Source organism: Natator depressus, chromosome 7 (assembly GCF_965152275.1).
Source record: "Natator depressus isolate rNatDep1 chromosome 7, rNatDep2.hap1, whole genome shotgun sequence".
In the NCBI taxonomy this organism is placed as follows: Eukaryota; Metazoa; Chordata; order Testudines; family Cheloniidae; genus Natator; species Natator depressus.
In genome coordinates this window covers 84135349-84147763 of record NC_134240.1, presented here as the reverse complement: position 1 = coordinate 84147763, position 12415 = coordinate 84135349, and the positions used below count along the sequence as shown (strand labels likewise).

General features: G+C 43.8%; 1 protein-coding gene across 1 annotated transcript in view; it reads left to right on the top strand.

Annotated features, from left to right (window-relative positions):
* SPOCK2 (SPARC (osteonectin), cwcv and kazal like domains proteoglycan 2) overlaps window positions 1-12415 on the top strand; it is a 53226-nt gene that overhangs the window by 28131 nt on the left and 12680 nt on the right. The window contains exons 3-5 of the mRNA XM_074958969.1: window positions 1336-1381; window positions 6554-6668; window positions 11307-11421. Of these exons, the coding sequence (XP_074815070.1) occupies window positions 1336-1381; window positions 6554-6668; window positions 11307-11421 (276 nt within the window). The remainder of the gene's footprint in view (window positions 1-1335; window positions 1382-6553; window positions 6669-11306; window positions 11422-12415) is intronic.

Here is a 12415-nt window from a genome sequence, read left to right as displayed (position 1 = left end):
GCTTCACCCCCCACAAAACATGAACTTTAGACCTATTGGGTCTGGTATTATTCCTTTAATTTTCTTATTTTTATTGCACATCTGACTTTTATCCTTTATTCTCCATTTCCTTGCCTTAATAGTAGTGTTGCTTTTCCCTGGAAATCTGTGGAAAGACTCTACTGCCCTTTTGCTTGGTATGGACAGAGGCTGCTGTCATGGATGGGCTGGGGAGCGTGGAGAAGCAGTGAGGGACCTCAGTGCTGAGCCATCACAAATGATCAATCACTTTTCAGGATGAGGGAGTCAGAGACGAAGGATGTGTGTTTTTTCTTCCCAAGAATTGTACCTCGTTCAGCACCTTAAGAAACGGGATAGAATCTAGCCAAGCAGCATGCTGACATTCTAACAGCTGTACTTCATCTGAGATGCAGATAACTTTTCCTGCCACTTCCAAGCCATGACCTGATGGCCCCTTACAATGCAATGATGCTGGGGCAGCAAGCAGTGTACTACTATGAGTGTATGGAGGTCCCTGCACAAAGGAGGTTAGGGCAGTAAGTCCCTGACGTTCTAAACTGTAGACTCCCCCTGTTGAATATGTTTGTGTAAATGCACCAGGTGAATTGGGAAAATGCAGATACTCTGCAGGTCTTCACAGGTGCCTTAGAGACCGTTAACCCCAGTTTGAGGTTAGGGCATCAGACTGCTTCTGCCTCCCATGTGCTGAAGCAAGATTTGCACCTCTCTGCAATGAGGCAAGAATTTATGTTCTTCAGTTTTCCTATTTGTGAGGTTTGACATTAAATGAACACACCAAGGACCAAGGCAAGTACAATCCTGGAATTAGATTTAGCAGCTGGACTTTGGTGTGAGGGCACAAGCATGCACATCCAGCAATCCCTCTGCATTGTCCATCTGCGCAGTTGTGTGAGCAGGCTGGATATTGGAATGTATGAAAATCTCACTGTTGAGTGGTGGATCTGCAGAGCTCTGTGTGTGTGAGGCAAACAAGGTTGTGTGTGTTACAGGTCAGGAATGTTAACAAAGCTGTGTGTGCATGTGTGTGTGTGAGAGAGAGAGAGAGAACTAGGCCTTACTGTTTCCAAGAGGACCAAATTCCCGTCACCAGCAATGCAGAACACAAAAAATAAACAAACACAATATGAATCTTTGCATTGTCTTTGTAACCACATGTGTAGCCCTCTGCTAGAGTCCCAGCCATGAGGAAGGCATTATTGTTACATCCCCAGGCCAGTGTTACCTTAAACATTGATCAGGCTCGTAGTTCTGAGCATTTGGATTTTGATATTTGGCATGTGCTGTTGACTAAGCTGTTCTCTCTTCCTTCACTAGGATGACTATATCAAGAGCTGGGAAGATAATCAGCCAGTTGATGAAGGTAACTTTATTTCTTGGTTGTGCTCACTTTTTAAAGAGCTGCTGACTTTTCCAGGAAAGATCCTAATAGAAAGTCCTGTGGCTCTGAACTGAAGCCCTTTCTGAGACGTGTTCTGCACCAATTACTTGATTCTTATGTGGAAACAGAACCTTTGTACCCCCGAGGAAACCCAGCAATTGGGGCTGCCGATTCAGTGGGTGTCGCTCTTCCCTCTGAGCCCCACCAGCCAGTGAATGGACAATGGAGGTGCCCTCTGTTGGATGAGATTTTAACTGAGATCTTGACCACTGTGGTCATTAAAGATCTCATTCCACTTTAGTAGGAGTCCATGTTATGGCTAAATTCTAGCTTGAGTAAATTCCGCCTGCATTTTCCCTGCAGATTCAGCATGATACAGTATTCTTTACTTAGATGCTGAAGGTTTGGGTAGGGATGCTGCTGCAGCTGTAATCCAGCCTGTGTTACTATACTTTAGTGTAGAGTTAAATGATCCCCCTTGGCAACTTTTGTAAAGATACTAGATAAATGCTAGGCATTGTTGTTTTGTTTTCATCTGCTCCTGTTGCTGATTCTCCAGCTGAAGTCAGGATCCTTATTTTGACTTCACAATGAATTGCTCTGGAAACAGGCTAGGGTTGTGAAGTCATGGATGATTCTTGTTTCAGGTTCAGGGGGAATGTACTTGAAGAAGCAATGATCCTATCTTTATGAAGCTAGCACTAATCATACAAATGAATGAAGAAACCCACTCCGGAAATATGACAAGTAGGCTTAACTGAATCAGAATAGGTTGTATTTCAGGATTTGCTATGAGGCATCCACCTCCCTTTAAATAAATGATGATATTCTTTGAGTGTTGATCCTTCTGTCCCCCACCCTCTGCACAGTTTTACTGCACTCCTAACAGGTACCTGAACGTTGTTCTCATTTGGGCATGATCCCTGCAGGATACTGGCTCAGGATACTGTCCCTTCCTGCTGTAGGTATGCTGTTGCCCCGTTGCTATGCCTAGTGCTGGATTTCCCTTCAGCCAGGGCTGAGTCTGCTGTGTGCTGTTATGCAACACCATCTACACTCACTTGTGAAAGGCTGTGAAACACAAGGGATCTGCTGGTGTCAGAAGCAGTTTGATAGGCGCTCTAGCTAGCAACCAGTGCTGCCTGCTGCAGCTGGTCATCTGTCCATGAGGAAGTTCTCTAGGCAGTGGGAGATTGTGTTCACAGAGGATTGGACAACATCTGAGACCCAGCATGTGACGCATTAAAAAAATCTTACGTTTGTTTCTTTGCAGTGCTTGAATTGGCCCCCAAAGTGCAGTTTTATCAAACTGGAGGGACAGAAGCATGGCAGAAATCAGTTCTACCTCATTTATAGATGCATAAATTCCAAGGCCACTGCTGTGGTCCTCTAGTCGTACTTCCTGTATAACACAGGCCACAGAACTTCCCCAAAAGAACTCCTAGAGCTTTTAGAAAAACATACATTGTTGATTTAAAAATCGTCAGTGATGGAGAATCCACCATGACCCTTGGTAAATTGTTCCAATGGTTAATTACCATCACTGTTAAAAATGTACACCTTATTTCTAGTTTGAATTTGTCTAGCTTCAACTTCCAGCCATTGGATTGTGTTACACCTTTCTCTGCTAGATTGAAGAGCCCATGATCAAATATTTGTTCTCCGTGTAGGTACTTATAGACTGTCATCAAGTCACCCCTTACCCTTCTCTTTGTTAAAATAAATAAAGCTCCTAGAGTCTGTCACTGTAAGACACGTGTTCTAATCCTTTAATCGTTCTCATGGCTCTTCTCTGAACCCTTTCCAGTTTATCAACATCCTTCTGGGATTGCGGGCACCAGAACTAGATATAATATTCCAGCAGCGCTAGCATGAGTGCCAAATACAGAGGTAAAATAACCTCTCTGCTCCTACTCAGTTTGGATGTTTATGCATCCAAGGATCGCATTAGTACCTTTTGTCACAGGGTCACACTGAGAGCTCATGTTGAGCTGATTATCCACTACAACCCCCAATCTTTTTAAGAGTCACTGCTTCCCAAGTTAGAGTCCCCCCTCCTGTAAGTATGGCCTACATTCTTTTTTCCTAGATATATACATTTACATTTAGCTGTATTAAAACGCACATTATTTGCACCCAGCTTACCAAGAAATTCCAATCGCTCTGTCAGTTAACTACCCTCTTCATTGTTTACCACTCCCCCAATTTTTATGTCATCTGCAAACTATCAGTGATGATTTTATGTCCTAGGTCATTGATAAAAATGTAAAGTAGCATAGGTCTAAGAATAGATCCTTGGGAGGGGGGGGATGGCAGGGGAGGACTGCACTAAAAACAACCCCCCTTGATGATGATTCTCTGTTTACAGTTACATTTTAATACCTATCAGTTAGCCAGCTTTTAATCTATTTAATATGTGTTAGTTTTATATGATTAAAAAAACTAAAATCAAAATGTTGTGCAGTATCAAGTCAAATGCCTTACAGAAGTCCAAGTATATTATATCAAAACTATTACCTTTATCAACAAAACTTGTAATCTAATCAAAAAAGATATCTAGTTAGTTTGACAGCATCTGTTTTCCATACACCCAGGTTAAGGGCATTAATTATATTACCCTTCCTCAATTCTTTACTAATTGTGTCCCCTGTCAGCCACTCCATTATCTTGCCCAGGATTGATGTTAGACTGACAGGCCTATAATTACCCAGGTCATCCCATTTACCCTTTTTAAAATATTGACACAACTTTAGCTTTCTTCCAGTCTTCTGGAATTCCCCAGTGTTACAAACCTTATTGAAAATCATCATTAATGATCCAGTGATCTCCTCAGTCAGCTCTTTTAAAACTCTTGAGTGCAAGTTATCTGGACCTGCTGATTTAAAAATGTCTAAATTTAGTAGCTGCTATTTAACATTCTCCTAAGATGCTAGTGGAATAGAAAGAGAGTTATCGTCATCTGATATGACTGCATCATCTGTTTTTTCCCAAATATAGAACAGTAATATTTATTGAACACTTCTGCCTTTTCTGCATTATTATGGATAATTCTACCATTTCCATCTAGTAACTGACCACTGTTAAACATTTTTTTGTTCCTAGTATGCTTAAATAAACTCCTTATTCTCCTTAACTCTGCTGGCCATAGATTTCTTTTTGTGTCCTTTTGCTTTCCTTATCAGTGTTCTACAACTCCTAGCTTTTGATTTATATTTATTGCTACAAAATTCCTCTTTTTTCCATTTGTTATGTCTGCCTTCTCTTCCCCTCTAAACCAAGTTGGTTTTTGAACCAATATGGCCTTCTTCTTTGATAGTGGATTTTTGGGCATCTAGTAAAGTATCCTTAAACAATTTCCAATGATCATTCACATTGTCTGATTAAATTCTTTCCCCTGGCTGATTAGGTGCATAATCATTTTCAGCTTTGTAAGATTGGCCCCTTTAAAGCACTAAGTATATATAATTCTGGTCTGGACATTATTCTATTTGCACGTTATAAATGTGATCAAGTCATGATCACTTGTATCTAAGCTACCATTAATTTTAGTTCTGTGATCAGGTCCTCTTTATCTGTGAAGATGAGATCTAATATAGAATTTCGCTGTGTTGGATGCAACACTTTTTGAGTTAGGAAATTGTCATCTGTAATATTGAAAAATACCAAGGATGTTTTGGTACTGTCAGCAAGAGATCTCCAGCATATGTCACTCAGTTGAAATCATGCAGCTCCTTTTCCTACACATTATAGTTAGGTGCATAAGTAGCTGGTCATCCTGTTCCCTACTCGATTTATTTGGTCTGTAACAGACATTAACGAATTTGTAGTTTTGTGCTTAGTTAGCTTTTATTGTGTTATCCATCACGTCCTGATTTGGAAAGGTCGGGCTCCTGGTCTTTAATCTGCCTGAGTATGGGGCTGCAGTGACTCAAGCTGAATCCCTCTGAGTGCTGCCCCAGCAATAAAGCAGCTCATCAGTGACTAATATCTGTTTTTGACAAGCTGACTTCTTGCTATCCTATAGATAGGACCCCAGTGAGCTGATATTTTTCACAATTCAGAATGTGAGCAAATAAATACATGCCATTTTGTTGACACTGTCTCTCTATGTTGTTAGTTATACTTAGCACCTTCTAAATGTTAACTTACCCTAGGCACTGTACAAACACAGAACAAAAAGAAGGTCCCTGCTACAAAGTATTTACAATCCAAGTACAAGACAAGAAAGAACAGATGGATACAGAGAGACAGACAGGTGGGGGAATGCAAGAAAACATTGAGACAGTATTGGTCAGCATGATAGGCAGAGGTCTGAGAACAGCTGTCTAACTATTGTCAAGGTTTTTGTCATCATAACAAAGGAGAGTTTTAAAGATGGATTTGAAGGAGGACACTAAAGTAAATGTGAAATGACTTAACAAGGATCATTTGGAGAGTCTGCAGTAGAGCTAGGTTTAAAACTTGGACGTTCATGGCTCCCAGTCCTATGCTCAAACCACTTGACTACACTTTTCTTAAACTGCAGAACATCATGTTGTCAGATAATACAGTTTTGCAGGAGCTACCCTTTTGAAAAAGGAATGCAGGACAACCCTATGCTCTAGAACATTCTGTGTTCTGGGGAAACAGGCTTTTTACAGAACCCCATAAAATCTGTTTAACACAAAATCCTGGTTGTAGACCAGGTTGAAATTTTACAAATTTTGATTTTGCAACAAAATGTTTCATTGAAATTTCAGTGCATAAAACTGGACACATTATTTTGCAAAAATTTCATTCTGCTTTTTGGCCAGGTATAGAGCTGGTGGAAAAAGTCCAAATTCTGATTGGAAAAAAATGGCTGAACTTTTTGAGAAATGTTCATGGTGTTTTTCACTGTACTCTAGTCCTTTCCCACTGCCAATAGTCAGCAACATATAATGTCCATATTCTAATCCATGACAAGTACCAGCTTTAAACTGACTATTACAGATGTTCATCTCCTGTGTTGTGTGCCCTCCTAAAATGAATATTAAGACACAAGACCTACATTGTGGCAGTCCTCACTGAGACTCTCCTGCCTCATTCAGGGCAGATAGTAACTGTAGCGGAGCTGGTAAGAGAGATAAGGGCTGTTTGGTATACTAGCTATTCACTTTCTTTTTCTGTCTTCAGGTTTGGACACAACCAAGGACCCCTGCCAGAAAGTGAAGTGTAGCCGGCACAAAGTTTGCATTGCCCAGGGCTACCAGAGGGCTATGTGTATTAGCCGCAAAAAGTTAGAGCACAGGTAAGAGAGCGTCTTGGGTCTGTACAAGATTTCTGAAATGGGATTGTCTCTGTTACGATTTATTGCACTGGAGAATACAGAGGCATTCTCCTCCCCACTCCCCCACCGTCTCTCCTTTTAATACACTGATTCCAGAAATGTCCATTAGGACAGGTGATATGCTTGCATATTGTGCCAATTCCTATGGTCCGGAAAAATAGTGACATGAACAATCTCACTTGGCAAACAATGCTATAAAGGGGTAAGGTCACAGTTAATAGGTCATGCAGAGAGATGTACTCTAGTGATCATTTTTGGCAGGATCAGACTTGGACAGATGCTGTAAATGGTATTAATCCATTAATTTAAAATCAGTTCTTGAATTCGCTGCTCTTTATAATAATCTTCTTGACTCCTATGGGAGAACTTTTTCTTGTTTCCTAATTCTTACCAGTGTTTTTTTTTACTCTGCTGCACCAACACACACTGTTTTATTATTCTGGGGTTGACTGTAAGTGCAGAGCAGCTGGGAATGTTTTTTGATCTGTTTTGTTTGTTTTATAAGAAAACAGGATCAAAGCTTTTAAAAAAACAAATAACCCTAACTCTATAACAGAGGTACTTTGCAAACTGACTGAGAGGGAAAGAGAAAGTGGTTTGGCCCACTGGACCACAACAGTGTTTTTAACAGTGCTAAACACCGATAGGCCACATTATTGCTAAGCTAGGCCTTAAACGGGAGTGATGGACAGGTGGTTGGATGCTGTTGTAATCCACATGGTCAGCTCCTAGTGGACACAGAAATCCAAGTCACATTCTCATCTTTATTCCTGTGTGACAGGCAGGCCCGGGGAGCCCGCACAATCTGGCATGAGCAAAGACTTTCTTAATCAACAGAGGTGAAACTTGGCCTGGATTTTTCTATCCACTTGCGGCCAGGTAGATTCTTGCCTCAAGCAGCAGTACCAGGGACAGAGCAGGAACGCTTAAAGAGCACTGGGCTTTATTGGACAGCAAAGACTGAGGATCATTTTTTTTCTGAACCTTCCTGTATCCCATACTCTAAAGTTCCTGGCTGAGTCTTTTACAACTGGCAGTGTATTCTGGGTATGGCTGTTCCTGTTGCAGGTTTGGGCTCTGAGTGGTAAAGACAGAACCCTCTCTAGGCATGGGACCATGGAGTAGAAGGGACAAAACAACAATGCCAGTTGGAGGGACCTAGGCAGGCTATTAGGGTGTGGGAACATAGGTGAACCAGCCCTCCCCCTTTCTAGGAGGATGGAACTTGGAGGTAATTTGCTCTGAACCCCTCCTGTTTTCTTCAATGCCATGGATGGGCTTGGGGCAGCTCCACAGACTGGAGGTTATAATTAAAGGTGATCTTGGCGCTTAGTGTCTTCAGAGGTGATCTCCCCTTCCCCCAGGATTTGATCTTAAGAACAATGAATGCATGCCTGAAGGGCCCTGAGCGCCATAAAGGAAATAGTTACCAACCGCACTCAAAAGCCTTGTCTACGCTGGCAGCAGCATGTAGGGCAGGGGTCTTAAAGTCCTGGCCCATGGGCCATCTGCGGCTCGAGAACCTCCCCGCTGCGGCCCGCGGAGGAGAGACGCATGCAGACACGCTGCTGGCAATGTCTGCTTCAGGCACTGCTCCCCGCAGCTCCCATTGGCTGGGGGGGAGAGGGACAGAGATACCATCACTCGTCGCGGGGCAGAGTCAGTCATGGAGGCAGCATCATTAGTCACCGGGCAGAGTCAGCCATGGAGGCGGCATCACTTTTTTCCACAATGAATATAAATGAGTCAAAATAGCGAACACAACTATCTGAGGCACGCCTTGCTGCTATCCTGAAGGTTTCAACTGCTCGGTCACTGAGGCCAAACATCAACAAACTGACAGAACTGAAGCGTTGCCAGGTGGCTGGCCAACACTAAAAACTCTCTGGCAGGCGAAGAATTGTATAAAGTTGTATGACCGTTTTATTATTTCTAAGAAATTTGAAATAAAAAATACAATATAAACGTTTTCTTTTCTGAACACCATCTTCAGTGACATTATTGGCCCGCTTGGAGGACTTGAGGCCTGGCACTGGCCCTAAGGTAAATTGAGTTTGAGACCCCTGATGTAGGGCTACATGCCACAGCGAAAAGCAGGCTGTGATCACACTGTGATATGTAGCTACATGCCTCAGTGAAAGGCTCTGGCAGGAGGGAGGCAGAGGAGAAAGGCTCTGGCAGGAGGGATCTGCCGGAGTCTTTCCCTTATGCCTCCCCCCACCAGAGCCTTTCCCCGGGGCTGGAGCTTTTCACGGTGGTGGGGAAAGGCTCTGTCATTGAGACACTACGCTGTTAAACATAGCAGTGTAGACAGGGGAGCACCGCTTGTGCGTGTTGTGAGCCATGTAGGATATATACCTTATGGTTTTTGTGTGTTTTTACTCTACTCACTAAGCAGTGCCTTACCGTTTACACTGCTATTTATGTCTGTGCTAGGGGGTATGCAGCGTCTGTACTCTGTAGTAAGTGTAGACATAGCACAAACATGCCAGGCTATGTCTGGAAGATCCCCATAGCCAGCAAAGCAAATGAAGTGGAATAGAAACCTACTCCTCCAAACTAAAGAGGAAACAAAAAGTTGTTGGGCCTTGCCTGGAATAACGCTTCAGGCATAGGCTGGCAAGCAGGGTCCAACAGAGTTCCCAGAGTCGCATGCCCTATTGTATCAATTGAATGGGAATATATGGGCCCAAAGGTGTTAACATAACCCAGTCACTGCCCAACATTAAACAGTTTTAAACAAGGTTCAGGGGTTGGTACACAAAGACCTCAGCCTGATTGGTTCCATGGCAAAAAAACCATTAAAAATTCTGTTAGCCCTTTATTAAAGACACAAAAAAGAAGGAGAAACAGTTAAAACCTTTGGAATGTAGACATTAAGGCTTTCATTTTAGCAACTTTCCTTGTTCCCTTTCTCTGTAGCTGAAGAGATTTTTAGAAGGAAAAACCTTGTTTGACAGTCTTTGAGATAGTATGAAAGATGGTAATAACTGTCCTTTTTGGGGAAAAGAGAAGTTAGTTAAGATGGTCTGGAGTTGTTGTTTGTTATTGTTACAGTCTGATCCCGTTTTCTACAAGACAAACCAAACCAAACGCACACAAAAAGGAGAGAAAAGAATAGTAAGGATAGAAAATGCAGTTTCTGTCACTGGTGTTGACTCTTGCTTGCAGTGTCTCTGCTGCAGAAACACAGGCCCAGTACATGGTCTTATCAGCCAGTCTGAGACTTAGAAAATTTGTACCAGCATCTGGCTGTTCAGGGCATTACATTTAGCTGCCTGTTTCTGGTCACAGACTGACAGCAGTGTTGCAACATGTTCCCCCTTGGCCATCTAAGTCGACTCTTATAGACAGAAGAAAAAAGGAGAGGAATAGGGAAGACAAGAAATATGGTGGGGAAGGAAAAGAACACACACGGGTAGAGAGTGACAAAGTCTCACGTCCCAGGTGGTGGTTGGAGTTTAGCTGAAGCCAGTGGAAGTGGCGATGTCATCTGGGTTCCTCTGGTCAGGACAGTTTTCAGGATTAGGATGAAGAAGGTCTGGGGTCCCAGGAGACAGTGAGGCTGGCAGACATGATGGTGAAACTCATTCCTTCCCCTTCTCTTCTTTCAGCCATCCAGCATTACGGTAGCCAGTTTGACAACCCTCCCCCTCCCCCCGCCCCCCCAAAGTCTCTCTCTGAGGACCCCAAACGGGGAGTGGTAGGTGGGATAGTCCATCCTCATTATTTTGTCCACCAATAGGCCTAATTTCTTACCCCAATTTTAGTTCACTGATTTCTGGTGGTCTTCTCCTTATTTACCAGTGATAATCTTAACACAGCCCTTAAGTGGTATCAGTAAATCCTTTCCTGTTTAAATTAATGCAGTCTTTCCAGCTCCTTCTTACATCTTTTCTTAAACAATTTTATATAACTGGTCACTGTGACAATTTATGAACTTGCACTCACTTTTTACAGTTGAGCTTCCAGTTAGGTAAAGTTGTAGGCCAAGTTATCTCAATGGCCCTCAATGGAGAAAGCCCTGCCTCACGTGTACTTTGGGGTGGTGGTTTGTTCCAGTTCCAGCAGTCAGAACTACATTAACGGGACACTGATTACCACCAGGCCCCTCAGGCAGACTGGCCCTGCCTGAGCCCATTGCCATTGCACCCTACAGTGTTGGTGTCTCCCCCATTTGTTTTTCTGTGGCCTTTAAGAATCGCCTTGTTCTCTCTGCTCTTGTACCAATTGTTCCCTTGGGACTGGAGCGCCACCTCCCACCTGCCTTCCCTAGCAGTCTTGAGACCCAGGTAAGACAATCAATTCCAGTATCACTTGGGCTTCGGTTCTAAATCTGTTGCTCCAAAGATCACTTCTCCCCCACGCTTCCTCCCCTCTCTCTCCCCAGTTTGACAGGCGGGTGAACAGCTGCCTGCAGGCCTGCAAAGTGAGAACAATTGACCACAGAATAATAAGAATAACGGATTTCTTTGGGGAACCAAAGAGCAGAAGCCTTGAGCAAGTTCTGTTGGGAAGCGAGGAGGTGTGGGAGAACCTACCTAGCACCTATCCATCTCTCTGTGTGTGTCTCTCTCTCTCCCTGCCCCCCATGGATAGAATCAAGCAGCCTGCCCTGAAACACCATGGAAACAAAGAAAGCTTTTGCAAACCATGTTACATGACCCAGCTCGCATCTGTCTGCGGCACTGATGGACACACTTACAGCTCTGTGGTGAGTGGGGTGGAAAAGGCTCATATACGGATAAGGAGCGTGGGTGTCAAAGGGTTGGCTGTGGGGAGCGGCTGTGCTTCATGGCTTCCAGTGAAGAGCCAGCTATAGTAGTGCGGCTCAGGTCTGCATTGGTGTTCACAGCTATATCTGCGACAGTTCCCCAGCCACACTCCCTGGGTTTGGTGCGGAGGCAGTTTGCCTGAGTTGTCCATGAGGGGAGTACCAGGCGGGGTGACGTGAGCTCATGCTGGGGACATGGTATCACTCGGTGCTGGATTCTGCATGGTGGTGTGATGGTAACATTAGCAGTGGACATACTGTGCATTGGGTACAGTACAGCAAAGCTTTACAGGGCAGCATGGCCCAGTAGTGAATCACAGCTCGTTTGGGAAAGCTGTGCTGACCTCGTTTTGTTGCCTATAGATCTGGTAACTAGAAGATGGGAGTCTCTATCAGTTAAGCCTTTATCCTGCGCTTTCAGAACTGCCAGAAAAGTGCATGCGCTTCCTCACAGATTTCTAAGTGGGTATAGCCTGCACCCTGATTTAGCAGGGCTGCAAGAAACCCACCTTACTCAGGGAGCTCAGTACCAAGAGCCTGCTAGTTAGAGTGGGGATGAAATAACAGAAAGCAAGGTTGATTGGAATGCTCTGGCCTGTATGGTTCTGTATAGACAATATTGCTGATTGGGTAGAAGGTGGTCCCTGCAGAGACCTCTTCTGCTCCTGGACTTGGGCTTGCTTGAAAAGGTTACACAAAAGTCGACGCAAGATCAGTGGAATGGACTGACTCTATTAATGGGGCCTTGCTTTTTGGAACAAGCCCTGGGGAGCGTGGAAACATGAAACTCAGAAGACCACATTTCTAAGGGCCCCTGCTTAGTTATGCATATTCTGGAGGTGGTGGGTCGGCTCCCTGCTCTCACACCTGTAACCTGGTGGGGCTTTGCACTCAGGTGGGATCATGCTTTTTACCCAGGGGATTGATTGGAGTT